Raw genomic sequence first — 23,060 nt, forward strand, 5'->3', positions numbered from 1 at the left:
TCCAGTTGCAGTGACAGTAACATCATTGCGAGTTAATAAATTGTCATTCTGGTTATTTTGCCATCCTCACTGGATGGATTCTCTGGGTCTTCAAAAAAGAGCACAAAATCTAGGTGGTCTTTTCCTGATATCTTTCCTTGTTACCATTTTTATCTTCCAATTCAATTGATTCCTACTGAGGAAATCATAATATTCATTTTGTCTTGAGCGGAATGTGAAGCAGTTATATCTATGTTATCACACAGAACAATAATGAGAAATAGTATCATCACCTCATTTTTAAGATGAGGAAAAGTCAGCAATCTGTGCTAATTTATTAAAGGTTGAAGGGCCAGTGAGTACTTTAGACATTCACTCATCCAACTTATTGATCACCTGCTGTGAAGCAGGTACTGATCTAGATTGTTGGGAGACTTCAGTGACCAAAACAGAGTTTATGTTCCAGCTAAGGAAGACAGATGTAACTATATAGTCAGTAAGAAGGTACTATATGCTGTGAGAAAATAGAAGAGGCTGAGTGTTTTCAGGAGTTCTGGTGGTGGTCACAATAACCCTGACTGACAAGAGGCATTTGAACCCTGAGGAAAGACTTGAAGAAGGTAATGATGTTAGCTCTGTGAGTATCCGGGGAAAGTGTTCCAGGAAAGGAAACAGCGACTGCAGAGGCCAAGATGAGAAATTATTTGACATGTTCCAGAAACAGCAAGGAGGTTAGTGTGGTTGAAATCAAATGAATGAAGGAGAATGGTTAGAAATAAAGTCAGAGGGGCAAGGTGTACCATTCTGGAGGACTTTCTAAAAATTTTTTTTTAATTTATTTTATTTTATGTTTTTATTTGTTGAGGAAGATTAGCCCTGAGCTAACATCTGCCCCCAATCCTCCTCTTTCTGCTGAGGGAGACCGGCCCTGAGCTAACATCCGTGCCCATCTTCCTCTACTTTATATGTGGAATGCCTGCCACAGCATGGCCTGACAAGCAGCGCATAGGTCCACATCCATGATCCGAACTGGTGAACCCTGGGTCGCCAAAGCAGAATGTGAGAACTTAACAGCTGCACCACTGGGCCGGCCCCTGGAGGACTTTATAGGCTTTTGTCAGTGTGTTACTTTTTACTTTGAGTGAAATAGGGAATTACTGGAGGGTTTTGAACAAAGAGACATAATGTAGATTATTTTTTCTTAAAGATCACTCTTTCTGCTGTTGTGAAAATACACTAGCGAGTGGGGCAAGAGTAGAAACAGGGAAACCTCATAGGAGCTAAAGTGGTAATCCAGCCTGGAGATTCTGCAGCTCCTATCAAGATGGTAGCAGTATAAGTAGTGAGAAATAAGTGGACTTTGGATATATTTTGAAAGAAAAGCCAACAGGATTTCCTAAGGGCATGCTGTATGGAAAAATAGAGGAATCAAGGAAGATTGAAAAGTTTTATGCATGAGCATCAGGAAGGATGGGATTGCCATTGAGATAAGAAAGGCTATAAATGGAAAGGTTTTTATGTGAAAAGAACCAGAAATCAGTTTTGGACAGGGTAATTTACGATGTCTGTTAAACATCCAAATGGAGAATTTGAGGAAGAAGTTAGATATACAAGTCTGGAAATCAGGAGAGAAATATGAGATGGAAATACACTTTTTGGAGTTGTAGCGTATAAATGACACCCAAGGCCATGACACTGAAGGGAATCACCGAGGAAGGGAATGTGGATTGAAACAATAAGAGGCCAAGCACTGAGTCACAGGGGAGCTTCAATATCAAGAAGAGGAAGAGCCAGGCCAGGAATCAGAGAAGCTGGTACAGAGGTTAGAAGAAAACCAAGAGTATGGCATCCTGGATGCCAAGGGAAAAATTGAATGACATCTAAGAGTGGTAGACCATACCATATGCTGCTGGTAGATCACAATGGATGGAATGAAAATTGACCATTGGATTAGCCACTACAGAGTCCAGATAACCTTGATAAAAGCAATTTCAGTGGAGTGATGGGATTGAAAACCTGGCTGGAGTTGATTGAAGAAAGTAAGAGAAGGGGAGTTAGAACTGTTGGTATAAACAATACTTTGAGGAATTTTACAGTAAAGACAGTGGAAAATGGGTCAGGAACTGGTGGAGGAAGTAGGATCAAGAAAAGATTTTTAAATTTGTTTCCTTTTATATTTAGGGTAAAAGAAATAATAGCATGTTTTTGTGATGAGGAGAAATGCTCCAAAAGAAAATTTGTTTGAGTAAAATTCCTGAGCAGGAGAGGGGGCTGGGATCTACTGAATGGACAGTGTGGTACTGGCTTATATAGGAGCATGGGTGCTTCACCTAAGTCATAAAATTAGTGGGAAGACCAAGTATGGCTGCAAAGTGGTGAATAGCTTTTGGAAATACCTTCTGGATGGGAGTCTTTGGAAATTTATCATCTGATCGCTTTAGTGTTTCTTGCTAAAGTAACAAGCAAGGTCATTAGGGAGAGTGTGAAGACGGGAGACGTTGCTGGTATTAGAGAGCCAGGAGACTAGGACCGAAATGTGTTTTCCAGGCATCAGTCAAAGCCCATTTGAGATCCCTAGTAATAATTTAAAGTGACACCAAGCAGCATGGTCGTGTTCAGTTGCCCCAAACCAGTGGCAGAACAGCTGAAGGTTTGGGTTTAACCTAGGTGCTGCTTAGCTTACTATAGAGAAGGCTAAGGGATCTGAAATTCTGTGATGATGGAATATAATTTAGGTTAAGAGGGAAAAAGAGAACACCGAAATCATTCATACATTCTTTTATTCAACTGGTTTTTTGAGCATCCCTTGTAAACCATGCATTATGTTACCTTCTGTGTGAAATATAGTGAATAAGGCAGACACAATCCCTACCATCATGGAGCCTGCATCCCACATGGGGAGACAGACAAAAGAATAACACAATTTTTAATGCAGAATTTGATAAATATTATTAAGGGAACAAACCACATGTTGATGTTGAGAATAAAGCATGTACATTACACATGCACATGCCTATGTGTATGTTGATGTGTTGAGCAGTTGATTTAGAAGAAGACCTCTCTGAGGAGGTGATATGCAAGCTGAGACCTACAGGATGAAAAGGAACTTGCTATGTGAAGACGAGAGGAAAAGTGTTCAAGATAGAGAATATGGCACATTGGGAAAAACTGAAAGGCATGGAGGAACTTGTTTGTCATATTTAAGAACAGAAGGAAGACTAGTGTGACTGGAGCACAGCAAACAAGAGACATAACGTATGGGATGAGTCTCAAAAGAAAATCAAGGGCCAGTGTGAAGGCAGAATTCAATTTTTGATCTGATTTTATACTAATTTCCTTTCTATTCTACTGTGTTCAGCATTCCAGAGTCACTAATAAATATAAATCTTCAATTTCAGTTTATAAGCCTTGATTGCCTTCAAGAATTATACCAAGCATCTATTCTACCTGGCGATAATACCCTCCCTTCTCCAAATCTCATGCTATCCCTCAGCGCTGCTCTGTAGACCATAGTTTTGTGGTTTGCTCACTAGAATAATTGGATACATTAATCTAGGCTAATGTATAAATGACTCCTAATGGTTCTGGGCATTACCTCTCCCCTGAGCATTTACATTTTAACAGGGATTTTCTAGTAGCACAAAGAAGTGACTCTATTAGTGCACATTTTAGACACTGAGAAGACCATTTCACTGTGATTCAAACACACTATTTCTCTAAATTCCTTAGCTTAGGAACTTTGTATGCCACCAGAGATACTGAGAAATGTGTACTTAATGTGTTATGTTCGTCCTACACTGGTCTAATCACATTGATACTTTTCATGCTCATGCATTGTGGTGCAATGATGGTCATTGGAACCGATGCTGTCCACAGATGACCTGTCCATATTGTTGATGTACTTTGCCACTTATGTGAGGTCCTTGTTTTTTCAAGCTTCCTAAATCATTCAGGAAGACTTAACTCTACATAGGACACTTTGTTCTTTTCCTATAGAGCACGTTACAGTCCTTACCAATTGCTCAAGAAGAATATAAATCTTTCAGATGAGTGTATTATGCAGTATTCATGGGTTGTAAGTGAAATTGGAGGTCTAAAGCACTAAAAGAAGAAAAGTATTCACAGCTCAGTCAATTACACGAGAACATGTTCCTTGAAAATAGGATACGTAAGTACAGCTGAAAACTTGCTGGTCATATGAATTTCTGGTCACTGTGAGTACTGAATAAATGTATGAGCAGGTAGATTAATAAAATAATAACTGAGTCCTGGGTTCTTAAGGGTATTTTCTTTCTGCAGGAAAAACAACCCAAAGAAACAATTGGATAGGTCCTTAAGGCCAGTTTAGTCTAATCAAATTGTGTGTTGTACTTATATAACGACCTCAAGTCATCCTGATACAATGAGAAAAAAAGGACAATTGGACTCCAGATAAAGAGATATGATCAGCTCTTAGAGATGCTGAAATAAAATTAGGCAGGGAAGCTCTATTTGGAATGCATTCTGCCAATTTTTGTGCACCATTGATTCCTGTGCCTTGAACAATGCCTGGAACACCATAGCTGCCCAACAAATATTTGTTAATTAATTAATTGATATTGAATGGAGAGGAAGAAGCAGAAGAGGAGAAAGAGTAAGAAGAGCAGAAGAAATAATAATTGACATTAGCATGCAGCTTTTAATTTTTCAAAGAAATTTTCTTCTGGTAACCATTTCAGGTCAAGAAATAGCTATTAACATACACAGAAAATTTCTGCTGAAGAACTCTAGCACATTGTTGATTAATTATCAGTTTAGTTGCTCCCTAGGACTCTAAAGTTAACCGTAGAAAAATCTACAAATGATTAATGCTTTCCCAGAAATGTATTTGCTCATTCATTTTTCATTCAACAAATATTAATTGAGGATCTACTATCTGCCTGGCATTCTGCTAAGGTCTGGGGACACATTAGTGAATAACAGATTGCAAGTTCCTACCCTCAGGACACCTTAATTGAAGAGATAATTAAGTAAGAAATTATTTAATTACATAGAGATAAATGATTTTAAGTAAATATTCAAAATTCCGAAAGAATGAATGAAAGAAGGACTTCATTTATTTTGGGTAGGTAAAGAGGGCTCTCTCGAGGAAGCAATATTTAAGCTGAAACTTGACCAGGCAAAAATGTAGGGTGGAAAGCTAAAGAGCATTCAGAGTTAAAATAATTACATTAATGTCCTAAGGCAGAAAGAGGATTGAGTCTAAAAGAAGGTGGATGCGGTTGAAGCTCAAAAAGGAGTTGGAAGGTGGCAAGAGTGTAAGCAACAGCAGCAAGACCATGAGAGTCTTCACTCTATGCTTAGTATTTTATTATTCATCTTAAACATAATTGACAACATTGGGAGCTAAGAAGGCCATATTTCTGTTTTTAAAGATATTTCTGGATTCTCTGTAAAAAATTGGAAGAGTTAGTCCAAATTGAAAATGAGGGTGGCTCAGAATAAGAAGGCAGCAGAGGTTACAGAGAGATGGGGACAGGTTCAAGATATTTTTAGAAGAATGAAACAACAGTGTTTGGTGAATGATTTAAGGTAGGTGAAGATGAAACAGGTATCAAGGATTCCTCTTGGGTATGGGCATAAGGTCCTGGTGGATGAAGGGGCTTCACCACAATGAAGAACCCTGAAGGAAGCGATGGTCTATTAGAGATAGTCGGTTGCTAGCACAAGTTGCGGCGTGTTTCCTTTGTCTGTCTTGCAGCTGTCTAAATGTAAAAGTTAAGCAAGCTGTCAGTATATTCATTTTTATCTAAGAAGCGAGTATAAGACTGTAGATATCTAAACCCTTAGCTAGTCCTACAAGATGTTTACAAATCTGGTCCCTGACAATATCTTTACCTCTCTCTTGCTACCCTACACATTATGCTATTTATTTCATCCTTAGGACTTCTGGTTCCCCAAATGCCCCATCTCAGTCACATGTTGTGCTGTCTTGCTTGGGTGTTTATACTATTTGTTCTGGAAATATCTATTCTTCCTTCTTCCTTACTTGTCTAATGCCTATTCATGCTATAAACCGCTGTGGAGAGCATCTGCTCCACATGTATTACATGCCCCTTCAGGTCAAGTGAGCTGTACCTACATTGTCTTCTTCAGCACCTTGCGCTTTTCTATTTCGTAGTGGTCTTGTTTGCTTGCTTATCTTCCCCACCCAACTGGGAATGCTTTGAGGCACAGATTGTGTTTTCGTCTCTATATATTCCAAGTTTAGCATGGTACCTGGCACATAATAGGTTCTAAATATATTTATATATGAAAACTTTTTACAGGCTTGCAGAGAAAGGAGGCTAAAATGAAAGTCTTTGAGGACAGTGAGAGATAATCACCAATTACATATATTACTTAATCAAAATTATCATGCTCCGTAACTAAAGAGGGAACACAAATCCTTCATGGTTCAGAATTTCCCATCCAGTATCAAATGTCTTATCCAGAGCAAGCTATTTGAGATTCTCTCTTGTTTCCATCTGTATTAATTTGCCAAGTGAAGTGAGCTGGTTTTCTATGCTCACATGCCTGCCCTCATTTGATTATCAGTAAGCATGAACAGAAACAATTCTCAATGTATGAAGGTATTAGTAAACAAGAATTTGAAATAAATATACAGTCCACAAATGAGAACCTGCTATTTATATTGCTGATTTTGAGGAAAGGGACACCAGATTCTACTTCAAAGAAGAAATCAATAACTTTATATCTAATTCACGTTAAACTAGAATTATATAGAATAAGATTTCTAATTTCAAGAAAGTTATCATAAGATTAAAAGGACATAGCAAAACAAACCATCCTTGGTCACTTTCTCAAAAGTCTTTGAGAAGTCTCCTCAAAGGATCTTGAATTCTAGAATGGATAGCAGGAGTTTCTTGGCTCTTAAACTATATAAACAGCTGTGATCCTAACTCAGTGAATGCAACTTAAGAGAGGATCACTGAACTGCCTCTCCTTCCTGTCAAAATCCCTTAGGACTTTGCTTCTTTCTTACAGTAATAACAGATTTCAAAGATATTATAAATATTCCTGTATTTGTCTTAACTCCTCTTCCTGAATTGAAAATCCCTCAAGGGCATGAACTGTGCTATTTTAATTGTTTATTTCTAAAGGACAAACAGGTTGCTTTGCAAATAGTAGGCATTTAAATATTTTTTTGCTCATTGAATTGCATATAATGGTTAACTCTAATGATTTATTGTTAATTAAAAATGGCACATGTGTTTATTAGTAAGAAGGGTTGGACATCAAGCCTTTGGTCAAAACATCTCTTTTTATTATTTCCATAATTATTTCACTCCAGAAAAATCAAACCATACTTACAATGCCTAATGCTTAGAGATAACTCCATTTTAAAGATTAAATTAAAACTTGAATATATCCATATTTGGCATCTTTATAAGGAACTTAATTTAAGTTTTGAGTGAGGTCTTCTTGCATGGAAGACTAGAATCAATGCCTTTCAATATTCCTTTCATAGATATCTTCTGTGGATTTACACACACTAGATCCATTTGGTTACCAACTTTGAAGATGTTGCCGGTTAACAAGGAGAGCAATTACTCTTTTGGAAAGAACATTGGTACCAAATAATATCCCTAATTCTTGTCAGTGATGACGGGAACCTAAACTTTCAGAATTGATGTATATTTGAAAGAAAAATAATTCTAAGCCAAATATAAGGGAGAAAAAAGGATGCAAATGCATCAAAGATTTTGGAGAAAAACTTCAAAAGCTTCAGTCAGTAGGATGACAAACAGATCTGAACAGGGGTTGAAAAATATTCATTTCCTATATAAATTGTGAAATAAGTATAGTTGATAGGCACACTCTTCTCTAATTTGTATGATTTTCAAAATGTACTAATATGAATTTCCCCTTAGGGGTCATAAACATAGCTAGACTGTTATAGTTATGCAGCTTGAGCAGGTAAAAAGTAAATTATTTGGGACTTTCATCTTCCTTGAGCAGAATACCAAGGGAAAATTGTTAACCAATATTCCCATTAGAGATGCCAAGAAATGAAATGATGGGAAAATCAAATTGAAAGTAATAAAGTGCTCTGTGTCTCCCTTTTTAAACTTCTTCCTCTGAAGCTATTTTATTTATAGCCAGATAAAGGTATGATTTCAGCTGTTAATATGGAATTTCCAGTTAGCTTAATCTCAAATGATGGATGTGTCTCATGGATATCTAAAGAAGTCATCATCACATCCTTCTCATTTCTCCCTCTTGAAGGAGCCATTTTTTATTTATTCACATGTGTTGCCCTATTCAAGCCATTAGACTTGAGAGGCTGGTAAGAAAAAGGTAAGGTTTTTGAAACACCAGTGCATATAAAGTTTTAAAAATAATGAAAAATAACAAACAACAGAGTGAGTTTGTGATCTTGTAAATGATATATTATTCTGTTGAACTTTCTGACAAGTTAAAATATTCAGAACTTTTGCCTCACAATTTCTCCTATTTTGTAACTCATAGTGGGTTATGCAAAGTTACCAACATTCCAGAATCAAGATATTTAAAAAATGGATTTAGATGATTATCAAACAAGAATTGTAGCTAATTACTTCTAAAACTTTACAAAATGATTATTTTCCCTTCAGAAACAAAACTGAACTCATCGAAGAAATCCTTCTTGATTAACAACATACTAATCGCCTGCACGTAAATGTTACTAATTCAGTTCAACTGATGAAGAGGTCTTGCTGAATTACGGGGCTGTAGGGAAGGAAGACAAATCCTTTACCCTTGACAAATAAAAATGGCAAGTAATAGGATATATTGGAGTATACGAGGAAGCCATTTTGTGTAAACCTAATTCGGCCTGACCTTGTCTTTCCAAAACGGCCTGACTGAGGCCATTGAGCATGCGTTGTATATCTGCTTTAGATATTCCCTATGGCAAGAGCAAAGGCCCTTGAGATAAAGGTGCAACTTCCCTCCCCCTCCCAAAATTGGCATTTCTTTAAAGATTAAGCATTTTTCCTTAGGCTAGAAACTGATTGCTGCGCTCACCTGTGACCACCCAGCTCAAGACAATAGACTTGCCTCCTGCTATGCCCTCTGAGAGAGCAGACCCACTACCTGCTGTGTCCATCAAGCGCTGTGCCGACAGGGCAATCTTGTGACTATTGTGGGAGGGACATTTCAATCATATGTGAAACAGCCTGTTTGGGGGTATATAACCACTCTGTATACTTCACTTCCTTGGTGCCCTTTCTTCCTTCTGGAAGAAAGGCCCCAGGCCATGGTCCTCAGATGTCAGCTCAGAATAAACTCACCCGAATTTTCATTTATAGATTGGTTATGGATTATTTTCGTCGACACCCTCTAGGTCCTTCTGGCTGGGCTACAAATTAAATTCACATGAGACAGAATAACAGGAGAAAATCAAACAATGTTATATATCATTTATATATAGGAGAGACCCAGAAAAACTGAGTAACTCACCAAAATGGCCAAGCTGCCAGCTTAAATATCATCTTCAGCTAAAGACAAAGGAGGGTGTTGTGGGTGGTGTTTTGGGACTTCAAAGGGGAAGAAGGCAATTCACATGGAAATAGAAAAACAAATGTTTGGTAAACAGAACTTTAATAAGAATGGGCTTAACAAGGACCCTCATAGTCTACTCTATGGCAATGACCTGTCTGGGGGACAGGCCCTTTATCTTAAATTCTTTTAGGCAGTTAGGGGAAAGGTCAAAGTTTCTTTCAGAGTCCTTTGTTCTTAAAAATAATCAAGCCAAAGAGACCTATTTTGAGGCAGCCAATTCTGATTCCCCACAGGAAATTACAAAGTAAGTACATTTTATTCATTTTAGCAATAGTATTCAAGCAAACATCCCGGAGGATTTTCAGGAAATGATGCAAGAGAATTATGTATAGGATAACTTTTTGTATACACAGTAGGAAGTTGAATTAAAATTGCTTGATGAGCAGAACAAGAACTGGAGGATCGTATCCATTGGGAGTGAGGGTAGGAGATATTTAGACTGAGGAAATAAAAAGGGTAAGCGATGAGGTGTAGTCCAAGGAGTGCACAGTCCAGGCAAGCAGGCAATTATGAGGAGTCCAGAAGGTATATGTTTCCTTCTTCCACAAAATAAAGTTTGATGTGTTTTCAATGCCAATGTGTTTCTAGACAAAGAATGCTATGGCAGGCTCTGCTTGGGAATTTTAAACTGATTGTTTAAAGTAGCTCTTTAAAAGAGTAAAGCAGTTTTAAAGAAATCTTTTCTGCTTTGATTGAGGAAGAAAACTTGTTCCCAAGTGCAATGGTCCAGCATTATATATGGTAGAAAGAAAACTGAGTAGGAAAAATGAAACATGACTGGATTAGGGCTTTAACAATATTTTGACTCTTTGAGTCTCAGTTTCTTCATCCACAAGATGAGGATATTGAATAAAACTATATCTATATCTTACGTCATTTCCAAATGCACCATTAACATGGTTAACCAATTCTACAACAGAAGATCTAGAGACTGATAAAGGGAGAAAATGACCAAATAAGCATACAATAGCATCACTTCTATTATCCAGAGCACAGTTTTTCAAATGCAGGTAATTATCCATTAGTGCATCCTGAAATCAACTTAAGGTATTCCAAACATCATATATCAGAAAGAAACAGAATAGAACGGAGAGTAGGAGAGTGTATGGCAAGAAGTAAGGACAAATATTATTTCTTGAAGCTTTTATTGCAGTAGCTTACATATTACACATTTATATCTGTTTGTGTTAAGTCATAGTGTAAAATACATTTCTCATTCTCAACAGACACCAACAATATTTCTAAACCACTTATTTACAATGTCATTATTTGGGCTAAAGGAGAAAAGAAGCTTTTACTCACCAATAGTAGGGTCATGATAATCAGGGAACTGATGACTAATAAACTGCATTGTCATTGCTGAAGAAAAAGAAAGAATTTTAATTTAATAAACATTCACCAATTCATTAACAAGTTATCATCCAATGTAAGTTCATCAGTCTTTTAATAGATTCTAGCGAATGACTTATTTCTGTGAGTGACTTATTTAATTACACAATATGAACCACAAATGATGATAATAAGAGAAAGTTCTAGAAGGAAAAACTGTATCTAGAGTGAAAAACAATGCCAGATACTTCTCTGGAATAAATATGTCCAAATTTTAAGTGTGTTTCAATAAAAAATGAGTTGGAGTAAAAATAAGGAGGCTCTCGACACAATGAGAGTGTCAGCTAACTGTAGGATCCTTCTTGAATTGCTCTGGCTAAACAGTTGGTATTGTAAAGATCTTTTCATTAAAGGTCCTGCACATTCTCTGGAACTTAACTTCTTTGTATTTAAAATAAAGAGAGAATCTCTCAGGTCTCTATTGGTAATAAGGCAGATGATTCTGTGAGTTTTTATCCTTAGTCAGCTTTTCGTAGTTAAAATTATTTGTCACTTTTATTTTGCCTAATCCATGTTATTTAGAACCTTTTATTAATTTTCATTACTTTTTTTGATATCTCCTCTAAATTCTCCACATTTTTTTCAAATCTATACTTTTGTAAAACATTTGTATTGTCTCTATTATAGAGTTTCCTCATTTAAATTTCCATTATTAGGAGAAGGGAACTCTGAAGTAAAGGAACAAACTAAGGGGAAAAATTAGTATATAAAAGTCTTTTCCTTTTTTTCGTGTGTGTGTGTGTGTGTGTGTGTGTATGTGTGACAAAGACTCTTTCCTTGACCAAACTTTAGTCAGGCTCTTCTGAGTCCTCTTCTCAACCAAGCCTTGACCTTGGCCCCTGTCTTGGCTTGGCCTGGATAGCTCAGCTATAGCAAGAATCCTGCTATGTCTGTTTAGTGAGATTCTCCTACCCTTGACATCTGATCACTCTCATTATCAGATCAAATTCCTCATCCCCCACACTTGATATCTCACCACCTTGGTCTTGTGCTTCCAGCAAGAATCCAGCTAAATCTGTTTAGCAAGAATCCACCTACTCTTGATGTCTCCTCTTCATAACTTTCTGTCCACCAATGCCCACCCTTTCTCCTTGCCTGTAACTCCTCACCTTTCCTTGATGTACTTGGAATTGAGTGCAGTTCTATAATGAAGTCCTTTTCCCCCTATTGCAATCGTTCCTGAATAAAATTTGTTGTTTCCACTTTACTTCTGGCTCTGCTTCCCTTTCAAAGTGTATACACCCATCAGCAAATGTTCAGAGCATGGAAGGCTGTTAAATTCAACAAACTTGTACAAGGCATTATCCTAACCCTGCTGAGAAATGCAAAGAAATGGAACCTGACCCAGTGAAAGAGAATTTATGTTTACACTTTAACAGTGTTTACCTCCTGTCTTTGCATTGACAAAGGAAGTCTCCAAAGGAAAGTATTATTCAATTTGACAGTTTAGGGTGAATTTTTGAAATGCAAATCAACATTCCTTACAGATAGCCTTAGGAGTTAGAATATTTCAGGTAAACAAGCCAAAGCAACATGTTTACTAAGTGGATATCAAGGAGAATTTGGAAAATGTTTTTCATGAATTTTAAAATAGCAGTCTCCTCTATCTCTTAATCCCTGGCTGGTTGACTCTGAAGTAGAGCACAGAGATCAGAGGCGTGACCTCATGGTGAAAAGTTGGCTTGGCTAATCAATCAACTAAATTTCAAAGATAGCCCAGACTCAATAAATTTAAAACTTAAAATTTGAAACTAAAATTCCCACTCCACCCTACTCAAAGCAAAGAGATATATGTCTGTTCACTAATGTGATTAAGAACCTTGCCATCCATCTTGTGATAGTCAATTATTTAGACTAAAATCTTGAGAATGTCTTTGGACACTTCCCCTTTCATATCCTTTGTCTGGTCACCATGACTACCTTGAATTTTCATTTTCACCTCCAAAATATGTTTCATATATGACTCAATTTTTTCTGATATTACTCTGGTCCAGAGTCTTATCTCTCTCTTAAAAATCTCTATTGCAATAGACTCAAAACTGATTTCTCTGTAGCTATTTTCTTTCCCTCCCATTAGAACTTTCACAATGGTACCAGAATCATCGTTTTAAAAACAATCATATCATTCATTCATATGTTAGCAGCTATTAGGGTAAAGACCATAGTTATTAACACGATATGTTAGCATATGTGTGTTTCTTACGCCCATCATACCTTTTCAGCCTCGGCTTTCATCACTGTCCAAACAGCTATTCTATGTCCTCAGACTTACTGAAGTACTTTCCATCCATGACCATGCCTATATCCTATGGCTTAGAATGGTCTTCACCTTCTCCTTCATTTTGATAACATACTGACAGAGACTGTCCTTAACGAAACTTCAGTCAGGCCCTTCTGAGCACTCCTCTAAACTAGGCCTTGACTTTTATGCTTCCATGTTCATCTCTCAATTGCCACTTTTTAGAAAGAATTCTGCTAAGAAGTCAGTTTAAAGAGAATTCCTCACACTGTATATGTGATCATCCTTGATATTTGATCAAACTCCTCATTCTCCATCATCCTTCATGTGCTATCTGGTACCCTGGCCTGCCTTCAGCAAGAATTCTATTCAGTCTGTTTAACCAGAATTCTCCCTAACGTTTTAGTGATTTTCCATCCACTGACCCTCACCTTGCTCCTTGGCTATAAATTTCCGTTTGTTATTCCTGAACTTGGAATTGAGCTTAGTTGTATATTGAGCTTTCTTTTCCCTTTTGCAATAGTTCCTGAATAAAATCTATTCTCACCTCTTTAATTACTGTTCAGCCCTGTTTTTCTTTAGCAATGTTAATAATGTTCCACATCTCCACTCAAGTGTCATACCATTCAATCAACACATTTAAACTCTTCATTTACCAGATGCCAGTACATGATAGTCATGGAAGCTACCAAGAAGCCTTAGGAAACACTGGGTATAATTACAGACTAAGTTAATTACCATAAACTTACGAAATAATTTTGATGGCTGAAGAAGTTTGGAACAAATTTAAGGAAAAATATATAAGCATTTTAAGAACTGATAGATGTATTTGATATTAGACTTGAGAATCACAGAGGACTATCTGAAATAAATGAATCAGTCAAGGATTTACGTGTTACACTTGTTTATAAGAACTCCTAGCATATATTTAGATGATGGAGTTTGTGCTTTAATGGAAACCTGCTGCTTATTATATTGAACAAGCCCTTCAATTCTCAAATCTTCTGACCTACCACTGAGACGGAACCACAGAAGAGAAAGCCAGCTGAGCTTTGTTCTAGAACTTCAAAAGATAATTTTAGAAAGATTGATCTGTAAAACTTTCTTTTGTGTTTTACAAAGTGGATGCCTGATGGAACATCTAAGAGCCGTTTCCCTTTGCAGAGATGATATGTAAAACAAAGAATGTTTGAAAACTCTCTCCTAAATATCTATCAAATTCAATGTTGGAAATAAGCAATCTGATAAATACCTATCAATTGGACTGAATACTAAATTGTATTCATTTTACCATGTATGGGTTTATATCCTAAAGATTTGAGGATTCTGTTTTTCTTTTCCAAGAGTCATTCTGTGAGAAACTCAATCCAGCTCCTTCTCTCTTTTCAGAGATTACAATTGTATTGAATCTGTAATATCTTAATTCATTGGTTTTTAAGAATGTAATGAAAATGAGGGTCTATTCCTCTTTCCCAAAATACACATTCACATACACATATGTGCACAAAATTGAAAGATAAGTAGGAATCAATAGCTCTCAAGTAAAAACATTTGTCCTAGAAATTACCTACATATGTCAGAAATCAACCTTTTTCTTAAAAAGAGGACATCCGTGAACAGGTTTGAGAGCATCTGAGAACCTCAATGTGAAATCTACCTCTCAGGAATTCCTAAAATTCAGCTGAGATATTTATATCTTACTGCATATATATCTTTAAAAAGAAAGTATTCCCTTGAGGAGTAGTATAGAAAGTTCCTTACTCTTGAATGTGAACCAGTTCAATGGATGAAGTTGAGAAAACTCACCTAGCAAGGGTGGCCAACCTATACTCAGTATATTCAGGAAAGACATAAGAAACCAGGGAAGGATAGTACTAGAAATATTTTTCACAAATATTATCCTAGAACTCACCCTGGCTGTGGATTTGCCATTCTGTAAAAACTAACAAGAATCACCTTGGAAAATTTTGAAGAGGAGCAATCTTACTTGAGGCCAAGATAACTTTTCCACATGCTTTAGAAAATCTGCTATGTTAACAGATTCACACCATTTTTCAAAGTTTACTAGAAGTTGCCATCTTTTGGTAATAGGTGAGTCTTTTTGTATTTATATATTTGAAATACTTAAGAAGTGTTGTGCAAAGTACTGAGCTTTTGGATAATACAAGGATGGACTTACTGTATTCAGAGATTCACTCAGTCATAATCATTGCCAAAGCACATTTAGCAGTTCTTATCTCAGAGACTGGATCACTGAACTCATCAGGAGGCCACAGATATTAGCCAGGAATAAGAATGCTGAGGAAGGAATGACATGACGGGAGGCAAGCACAAGAATTGATTTAATCTCATGAAATATCTTATAGCCCTTGATCAAAGTAAAACTGTGTGTATGAATCAGGTTAATACTGGTATTAGATAACTGAATCTCTATATCAAAGTGAACCACTAGGATAGTTATCATTTGTTTTCTGAAAGACTATTGATTTTAGATGTAATTTTAAAGTCTTCTGCCTTGCTAAATCATTTTATTATTTAGTTGTTTTATCATGATATTTTAGGAGTTTCTATCATATCATCTACAAATAGAATTACTTTTCAATTTTTATTTTATAATTAATTTATTTTGTGTATATTCATTGGTTAACTCATTCAGTAAAATATTAAATAGTAGTGCAGATAGTGATCAACATTGACTTTTCTTGACCTTAGTGGAAATAACTTTTTTTTCCCCAGTGAGACACTGGTGTTAGTATTGTGATATATTTACATATTTCATTATATTATGAAAGTAGCTATTCATTTCTGCTTTCTTGAAACCTTTAATAAGAAACAAGAGTTGTACTTTTTCAAAGGCATTTTTAGTATACTGGAGATAATCACATTATTCTTCTACTGTGAATCACTAATATGGTGACATATTAATAGACATCCTAATATTGAGCCAACCTTGCATTCCAGGATTGGAATATATTTGGTCATGATGTCTTACTTTTTATTGAGGTATTAGGGTCTGCTAATACGTTATTTAGGATTTTCATATTATTATCCATAAGTAATATTTGTCTACAGTTTTCTTTTTTAGGTTATCTTTATCAGGATTAGGTATCAATCTTGTGTTTCCATTATAGAATAATTTAGGAGATTTTCATTTATTTTCTATGCTCTGAGATAATTTCCATAGCTTTGGAACTATATGGTCTTTAAAGCTTTGGTAGAATCACCTGTGAAACCATCTGGGCCATTTGCCTTTTTAATAGAGGTAGTTGCTTGATACTTCTCTCTGTTTATTCTGTGCATGTTTGTCTAAGTTTTATAACTCTACTGGAGACAATTTTAGGAATTTTACTATCTGAAGAACTTATCCATCTAGGTTTTCAATCTTATTTTCAAAGAAGTATACAGGCTTATCACATGATGTTTTAAATTTTCATTTTTTCTCTAGTTATTTCCTCCTTATATTTTTTATGTTTGCTGTTGCCATTTTTTATTTGCTTAAATTAGCTAGTAGTTTGTCTATTTTGTTTAATTTTCAAAGAATTTTAATTTTGATTTCATTATGATTACCACTACTGCTATTGTTATTACTATCCATTGATTTTCTTTTCTTTTCCTTACTGCTTCTGCCTTTATGATTTCCCTAGTTGTGTTTCTTTTGGTTTACTTTTTGTTAACTCAGTTCATTTATTTTCATTCTTTTAATTTTTGTTGGTAAAAGTTTTTTAGATACAAACTGTCCTCTGATCTCTGCTTTATATATCCCCTGTATGTTCTGATATTATTTTTCAGAAATTTATAATTTCTATTTGTATTTTTCCTTTCACTTACAAGTTGATAAATTGAAAGCTCTTTTCAATTTCCAGCTGGACGAGACTTATAGCTTCTTATTTTATTTTTAATTTCAGTTTTACTGTCTTTTGATCAGAGAGCATTATTTCTGATATCTTTATGTAACTTACAATTTTTGGTCTCTTAATATATAATTAATTTTAATGGTTTTCATATTGATATGTGCATCAATAAGGTCTTTATTGATTATATTTTAACTCTTTTATATTCTTATTTATATTTTGTCCACTGCTCTGTCTTGTATTGAGAATGATGTATAAACTCACCCATTATAGATAACTGTTGTGTTATCTATATTTGGTGCATATATTTGGTGTTGTGTTATTTAGTGTGTAAGTATTTTTAACTGTAGTAATTTAATTATGGTTTGCTGCTTGTATTATTTAAAAGTTTCTTTCTTCATCTCATTTAATTATTTTTTTTCTTTTTTGTCTGATGTCAAGATTTTAATCACTGCTTTATTTTTGTTTTAATTGGCTTGGTTTATCTTTGCCCACTCTTTTGCTTTTAACATTTTAAATCATTGTATTTGGGTGTGTCTACTGTATATTACATGATGTTGAATTTTGTTTGAGACAATTTGAAAATTGTTTTCTTTCAATAGGCAAGTTAAATTTATTCATATTTACCTGCTCTTACATTCCCCCATGTCTTTTCATGACTTGACAGCTCATTTCTTCGTAGCACTAAATAATATTGCACTGTCTAGATGTACCAGTTTACTTACCCTCTCACTTACTGAAGGACATCTTGGTTGCTTCCAAGTTTTGGCAGTTATGAAGAGACCTGTTATAAATATCCATGTGCAGGTTTTTGTGTGGATATAAATTTTCAACTTCTTTGGGTAAAGCCTGGATATATTTATAATAGGTATGTTTAGTTTTGTAAGAAACCATAAAGCTATCTTCTAAAGTTCATTTGAACTTTAGCTGCACATCCTTGCCAGCATTTGCAGTCATCAGTGTTCTGGATTTTGGGTATTCTAATAGGTGTGTAGTAGTATCGCATTGTTTTTTTAATTTGCATTTCCCTGATGACATACAGTGTGGAGCATCTTTTTATATGCTTATTTGCCATTTGTATATTTTCTTCAGTGAGGTGTCTGTTAAGGTCCTTGGCTCATTTTTAAATTGTGTTTTTTTTTTTTTTCTTATTGTTGAGTTTTATGAGTTCTTCATATATTTTGGATAACAGTCTTTTGTCAGATATATCTTTTGGAAATGGTTTCTCCTAGTCTGTGGCTTATCTTCTAATTCTCTTGATATTGTCTTTGGCAGAGTAGAAATTTTTAATTTTAATGACATTCAGCTTATTAGTTATTTTTTTCATAGATGTTGCTTTTGGTGTTGTATCTAAAAAGGCATCACCATACCCAAGGTCCTCTAGGTTTTCTCCTATGTTATCTTCTAGGTGTTTTATAAGTTTGCATTTTACATTTAGGTCTACCATCCATTTTGAATTAAGTTTTGTGACCTGTATAATGTCTGTATCAAGATTCACCTTTTTCATGTATATGTCCAGTTGTTTCAGTACCATTTGTTAAAGAGACTATCTGTATTCCACGGTATTGTCTCAACTCCTTTGTCAAAGATTAGTTGCCTACATTTGTGGGGCTCTATTTCTGAGCTCTCTGTTTCGTTCCATTGATCTATTTGTTTATTCTTTCACCAATCACACTATCTTGGTTACTGTAGCATTATAGTAAGTCTTGAAGTCAGGTAGCATCAGTCTTCCAACTATGTTCTTCTCCTTCAACATTAGGTTAACAATTCTAGGTCATTTGCCTCTCACTGTAAACTTTCCAATCAGTTTGTCTATATCCATATGATAACTTGCTGGGATTTTGATTGAGATTGCATTGAATGTATAGATTAAGTTGGGAAGATCTGACATCTTTAAAACATTGAGTATTCTTACCCATGAACATGGAATATCTCTCCATTTATTTATTTCTTCTTTGATTTCATACATCAGAGTTTTATATTTTTCTTCATATAGATTTTGTATATGTTTTGTTAGCTTTCTTACTGCATTCTTTGCAACAAAATGGCAGAAGAGTGAAGAGAGTGAATTCATGGAATATTGTGCAAGAAAATTTTTAGGAAAAAGTCTCCAAAATGTTGTATATTACTATATCTATGTTTTTTTTTTTTTAATCAGGCACAGTTACTTGGTTCCATCTAACAGCTATGGGGCTGAGGTGTGTGTCAAGAAGAAAAGGAAATGGGTTTTGGTGAACACATAGCAGCCTCTAGCACATGCAAGGAAATATGAAAATGTCAAATGAAAGAAAATAAAATGTCATCCTCCTCCCTCCAAAAAGAGAAATCATTATCTGAAAAACCGACTTCGGTCTTAATGCTACTCTCTTCCATACTTATTTCTATAAGTGATACTTCTAAATTTTTCTAAATAAAGTATCCTTTAATTTTTGCTGAATACTTCCAGGAATTATTACAAGAAGCCACACTTGTTTAAATTTTGTAAGTTACAGCAATCTACATGAGAGAAATCTGTATAAATTTTATAAATTTAAAAATTAATTCTATAGCTAGGAATATGTGTAAAGTGATGGGTGAAGTGTTTTCTTCAGGTCAACTTTGTGGTCATCATGAAAAGTCCTGGATAAGAAATAGTGATAGGAGGTTTGTCACACTCTGTGCACATAAATGCTTCTCTTATGTCAGTTTGTCTTTCCCCGGCTTCATGGATATAAAGAAAGTACAGAATGCGTACAAGTAGAGAAGACATTTAAAGATCAGGAAAGTTGAGTAATCCATTGTAACCTTACTAAAAGTAATTAGGAATGAAAATACAGAATATTTGGTGGACTCAAATAGCCCTGGTCTTTTTGACTTCCAAAATTATTACAGTTTGTGGATGACCCTGGTTAGAAACAAGAATAATTTTTTACCTTTTAGAAATGAACATTTACTTAATATTCAGCTGCAGATACCATCAGGAAGTGCCTGATGGATTTTATATTAAAGACTCTTTGCCTTTATTAGTGGTCATACCATTAACATATGTTATATAAATGTAGCACTTGCCAGGACTTTATAAAATATTCATTAAATACATACAATAAATAATGGGCAATTGCATCTTAAATGTTCTTACAGAAGTAGTGGTGAGAGATTAAATACAATCTTTTTTTTAAGCAAACGCATTATGATTGGACTCCTCTTTTTTATGCATATGTTTTTATTTAAATTTCCATTTTATTATTCAGGTATCCCAATAATTTACTATTTCCTTTTAAAGTTAAGTTTAAATCAACTGCTTCTTGCTTTGCATAATTCAATATTAAGCCATCAAATTTACCGATATGAAAAATCTGACAACATTATGTATCACCCTCCTTGGAATGTCAGTGGTATTTGGCCAGAGGCAGAAACTGTCAGTTACGGAAAAGAAAAATTATGGAAAGAAAGAAGTCATTGTCTACAAAACTTTTTAAAAGGATTAAAATGCTGCGTAAAATCACACTACTTCATTATTACTCTCCCTATCTCCCACCAGCTCTAAAGAATTTGATACTTATGGAAAACACCAAGCAGAAACACTTTGGAGAATGGTATAATCTAATAACCACAGAGATAGAGGTTGGCAAATAATTTCTTTTCCTTTGGAACTTGATGGCCTGTCAGTGGAATGGGAAAGATGAAATGGGTATCTGATCACTAAGATTTAACCTCATTCCTCTCTTGGTTTGTTGTGGAACCCTGACAAAATTACTTAAACTCTTTGTGTCAATTTTCTTGTCTGCACAGTGACAAGAGGAAGGAAAGACAACTTAAAGCTGCATCCAGGTTAAGCATTCTGCAATACCTCTGTCTTCATCTCATTGTCACCATCATCATTAGTTCTTCATCCACTTAGGGTCTGGTTCTGTTATCTCTCTTGTACTTGCATCTTCTATTTAGTCATTCTGTTCCAGCCACACTCTCTTCCTAGGAGTTTTTCAAAACCTTTTAAGCCACAATCCATCTCAAGGAAGAGCCTTCGCTGATGCTGTTACCCCTGACTGGAATGTTCTTTTCCAAGATATTTGCTTGTCTTGCCTCTTTCAGATTATCATCTCTTGATTTACAGTTAAACTCAAGTGAAAATGGTTAATAGTTTTATTTTTCCACTGTAACTCACATTTACAAACATTTTCCAAAATGCATTGCCTCAAAGGTCAGAAACAGCCTCATGAGAAGCCCTAGCATGGGATATTTCCCAAAGAGGGCATGCCACCCTCCTGAGTAACTTGATTGAGATGAAGGGGCCACCAACCTGGAATGCCCCTAAACAGAATGATAGGACCCTTCCAAAGTCAAGATAATAGAGAAACACTAACAATAGTGGTCTAGTAGGGTCTTCATGAATTTTGGCAAAGATATACAAAGAGTCTTCCTTATTTCTCTTTGCAGTTTTGAGTGCTGAAGAGGTGGAACTGTTGCATAGACTGAAAACAATGCTGAATTCAAAATTAGGTGAGAGGAATCCTAATTTCCATGTTAATGCCACCATTCCTTTCTTCTAATTAATGCATTTCTAACATGAATAGGGTTCTCTCCTGTTTTCTCTAGGGGTACTACAGGTTCTAAAATCCATAAAATTAACATTTAGACAGAGGAATTCAACACGGGTCGTTTGGTGCCTTCTACATCAAAAGCATAAATCAACATATTTACTTCAAGATGCATGAAGCTCAGGAATTTAGGCATATGCCAACCCTAAGCCTACAAATTTGGATTTTCTCCATCAACGATTTTCTTGGAACAGAATCATCACAGTTCAAAGATATACAGGTAATATGATAATGTAATTTAATTTGTTCATTTACTCATAAAACATAGATTGAAGGCCTGAGGTGTTTCCATGTTACTAGACGTGTGGATATAGGATGAGGATGATTGAGAAGGGAGGGGTTGAGATTTGGGGTTTGAGGGATAGATTAGAAAATGGAACCATTTGGTTGTGGGAATGGCACTAAACTAGGGGGTTGGATAAGAGAGCAACCCTTGCAGTTTCCTTTTCCTGAGGGTTCCCTTTCCATGGAATGCTCTCCTTCACTTCCTTTTCTCTTCCTCTCCCCATAAACCCACTGCTAAAAGAAAGAAATGGTGCTTCCCAGGACATTAAAAATTCTATTCATCTTCACTAAGTGATTTTCAAGGATGATTGATGGGACACAAAAAGAAGTGGTGGATATTAAAACTTGGTAATACCAGTTATTGCTTATTTGCTCTATGCTGACAGTTTATTTTGTACTCAATGAAACAAAGAAGGAAAATAGACATTTTCACCAATCATTTTTCAAATATTTTATCAGTTAAGATAAATCTCATCTCCTTAGGTAAATGAAATACTGTTGATGCCCTGAATACATGTACTAACATACACAAATATATCTTTCTCTTTAGCTCCATTCTTAGAGCACAATAATTAATGAAGACAATTATTGAATTCTCTTTTATGTGTGAATGGTTGATGGTAATCAGAAAGAGTACCAAAGTGCTCAGATTTTAGAATGTTTATTATTTGTCATGGGAGCTATGATAGACATTAATATCTAGTCTATATCAGAATTTATATTCTTTTTATTTGCCATAATAAGAATTTAGTCTGTCGTGACATCCTGATCCAACAGTGAAAGCATTTTCTGGCATTTCATCATTTTAGTAACTAATGGACAACATATCTTCTGGGCTGAAGGTTTTCCTTTAGTAGGTTTAGATGAATATTCCCAAAGCATAAAACACCTAGGATTTAAGTGTTGCTATGTTATTGCATATTTGCTAAGTATTTTCCTTTATTTGATGAATCTCCTTCTTATTTCTAAGAATTTTTTAATTCTCTTTGTAGACTAGGTCAAAGGCTAGTGACAGGGTTCATGACATGCTGCTCCAAAATATGGCTCTTTGGCATTTTGAATATTTTAAGCTAAAGGAATTTGAGAAACAGTAGGTACAGGAGGGACTCTGACCTCCTAGGCTCCCTTGAAGCTGGCCATAAGACCCTCTTGTGA

At 35.3% G+C, this 23,060-nt stretch overlaps 1 protein-coding gene across 2 annotated transcripts in view; it reads right to left on the reverse strand.

Annotated features, from left to right (window-relative positions):
• RIT2 (Ras like without CAAX 2) overlaps nt 1-23,060 on the reverse strand; it is a 347,266-nt gene that overhangs the window by 263,676 nt on the left and 60,530 nt on the right. For both annotated transcript variants that reach the window (XM_001497798.5, XM_070275631.1), the window contains exon 2: nt 10,867-10,923. In XM_001497798.5, coding sequence (XP_001497848.1) covers nt 10,867-10,923 — 57 coding nt within the window. The remainder of the gene's footprint in view (nt 1-10,866; nt 10,924-23,060) is intronic.

The sequence above is a fragment of the Equus caballus genome, chromosome 8 (genome assembly GCF_041296265.1).
Source record: "Equus caballus isolate H_3958 breed thoroughbred chromosome 8, TB-T2T, whole genome shotgun sequence".
In the NCBI taxonomy this organism is placed as follows: Eukaryota; Metazoa; Chordata; class Mammalia; order Perissodactyla; family Equidae; genus Equus; species Equus caballus.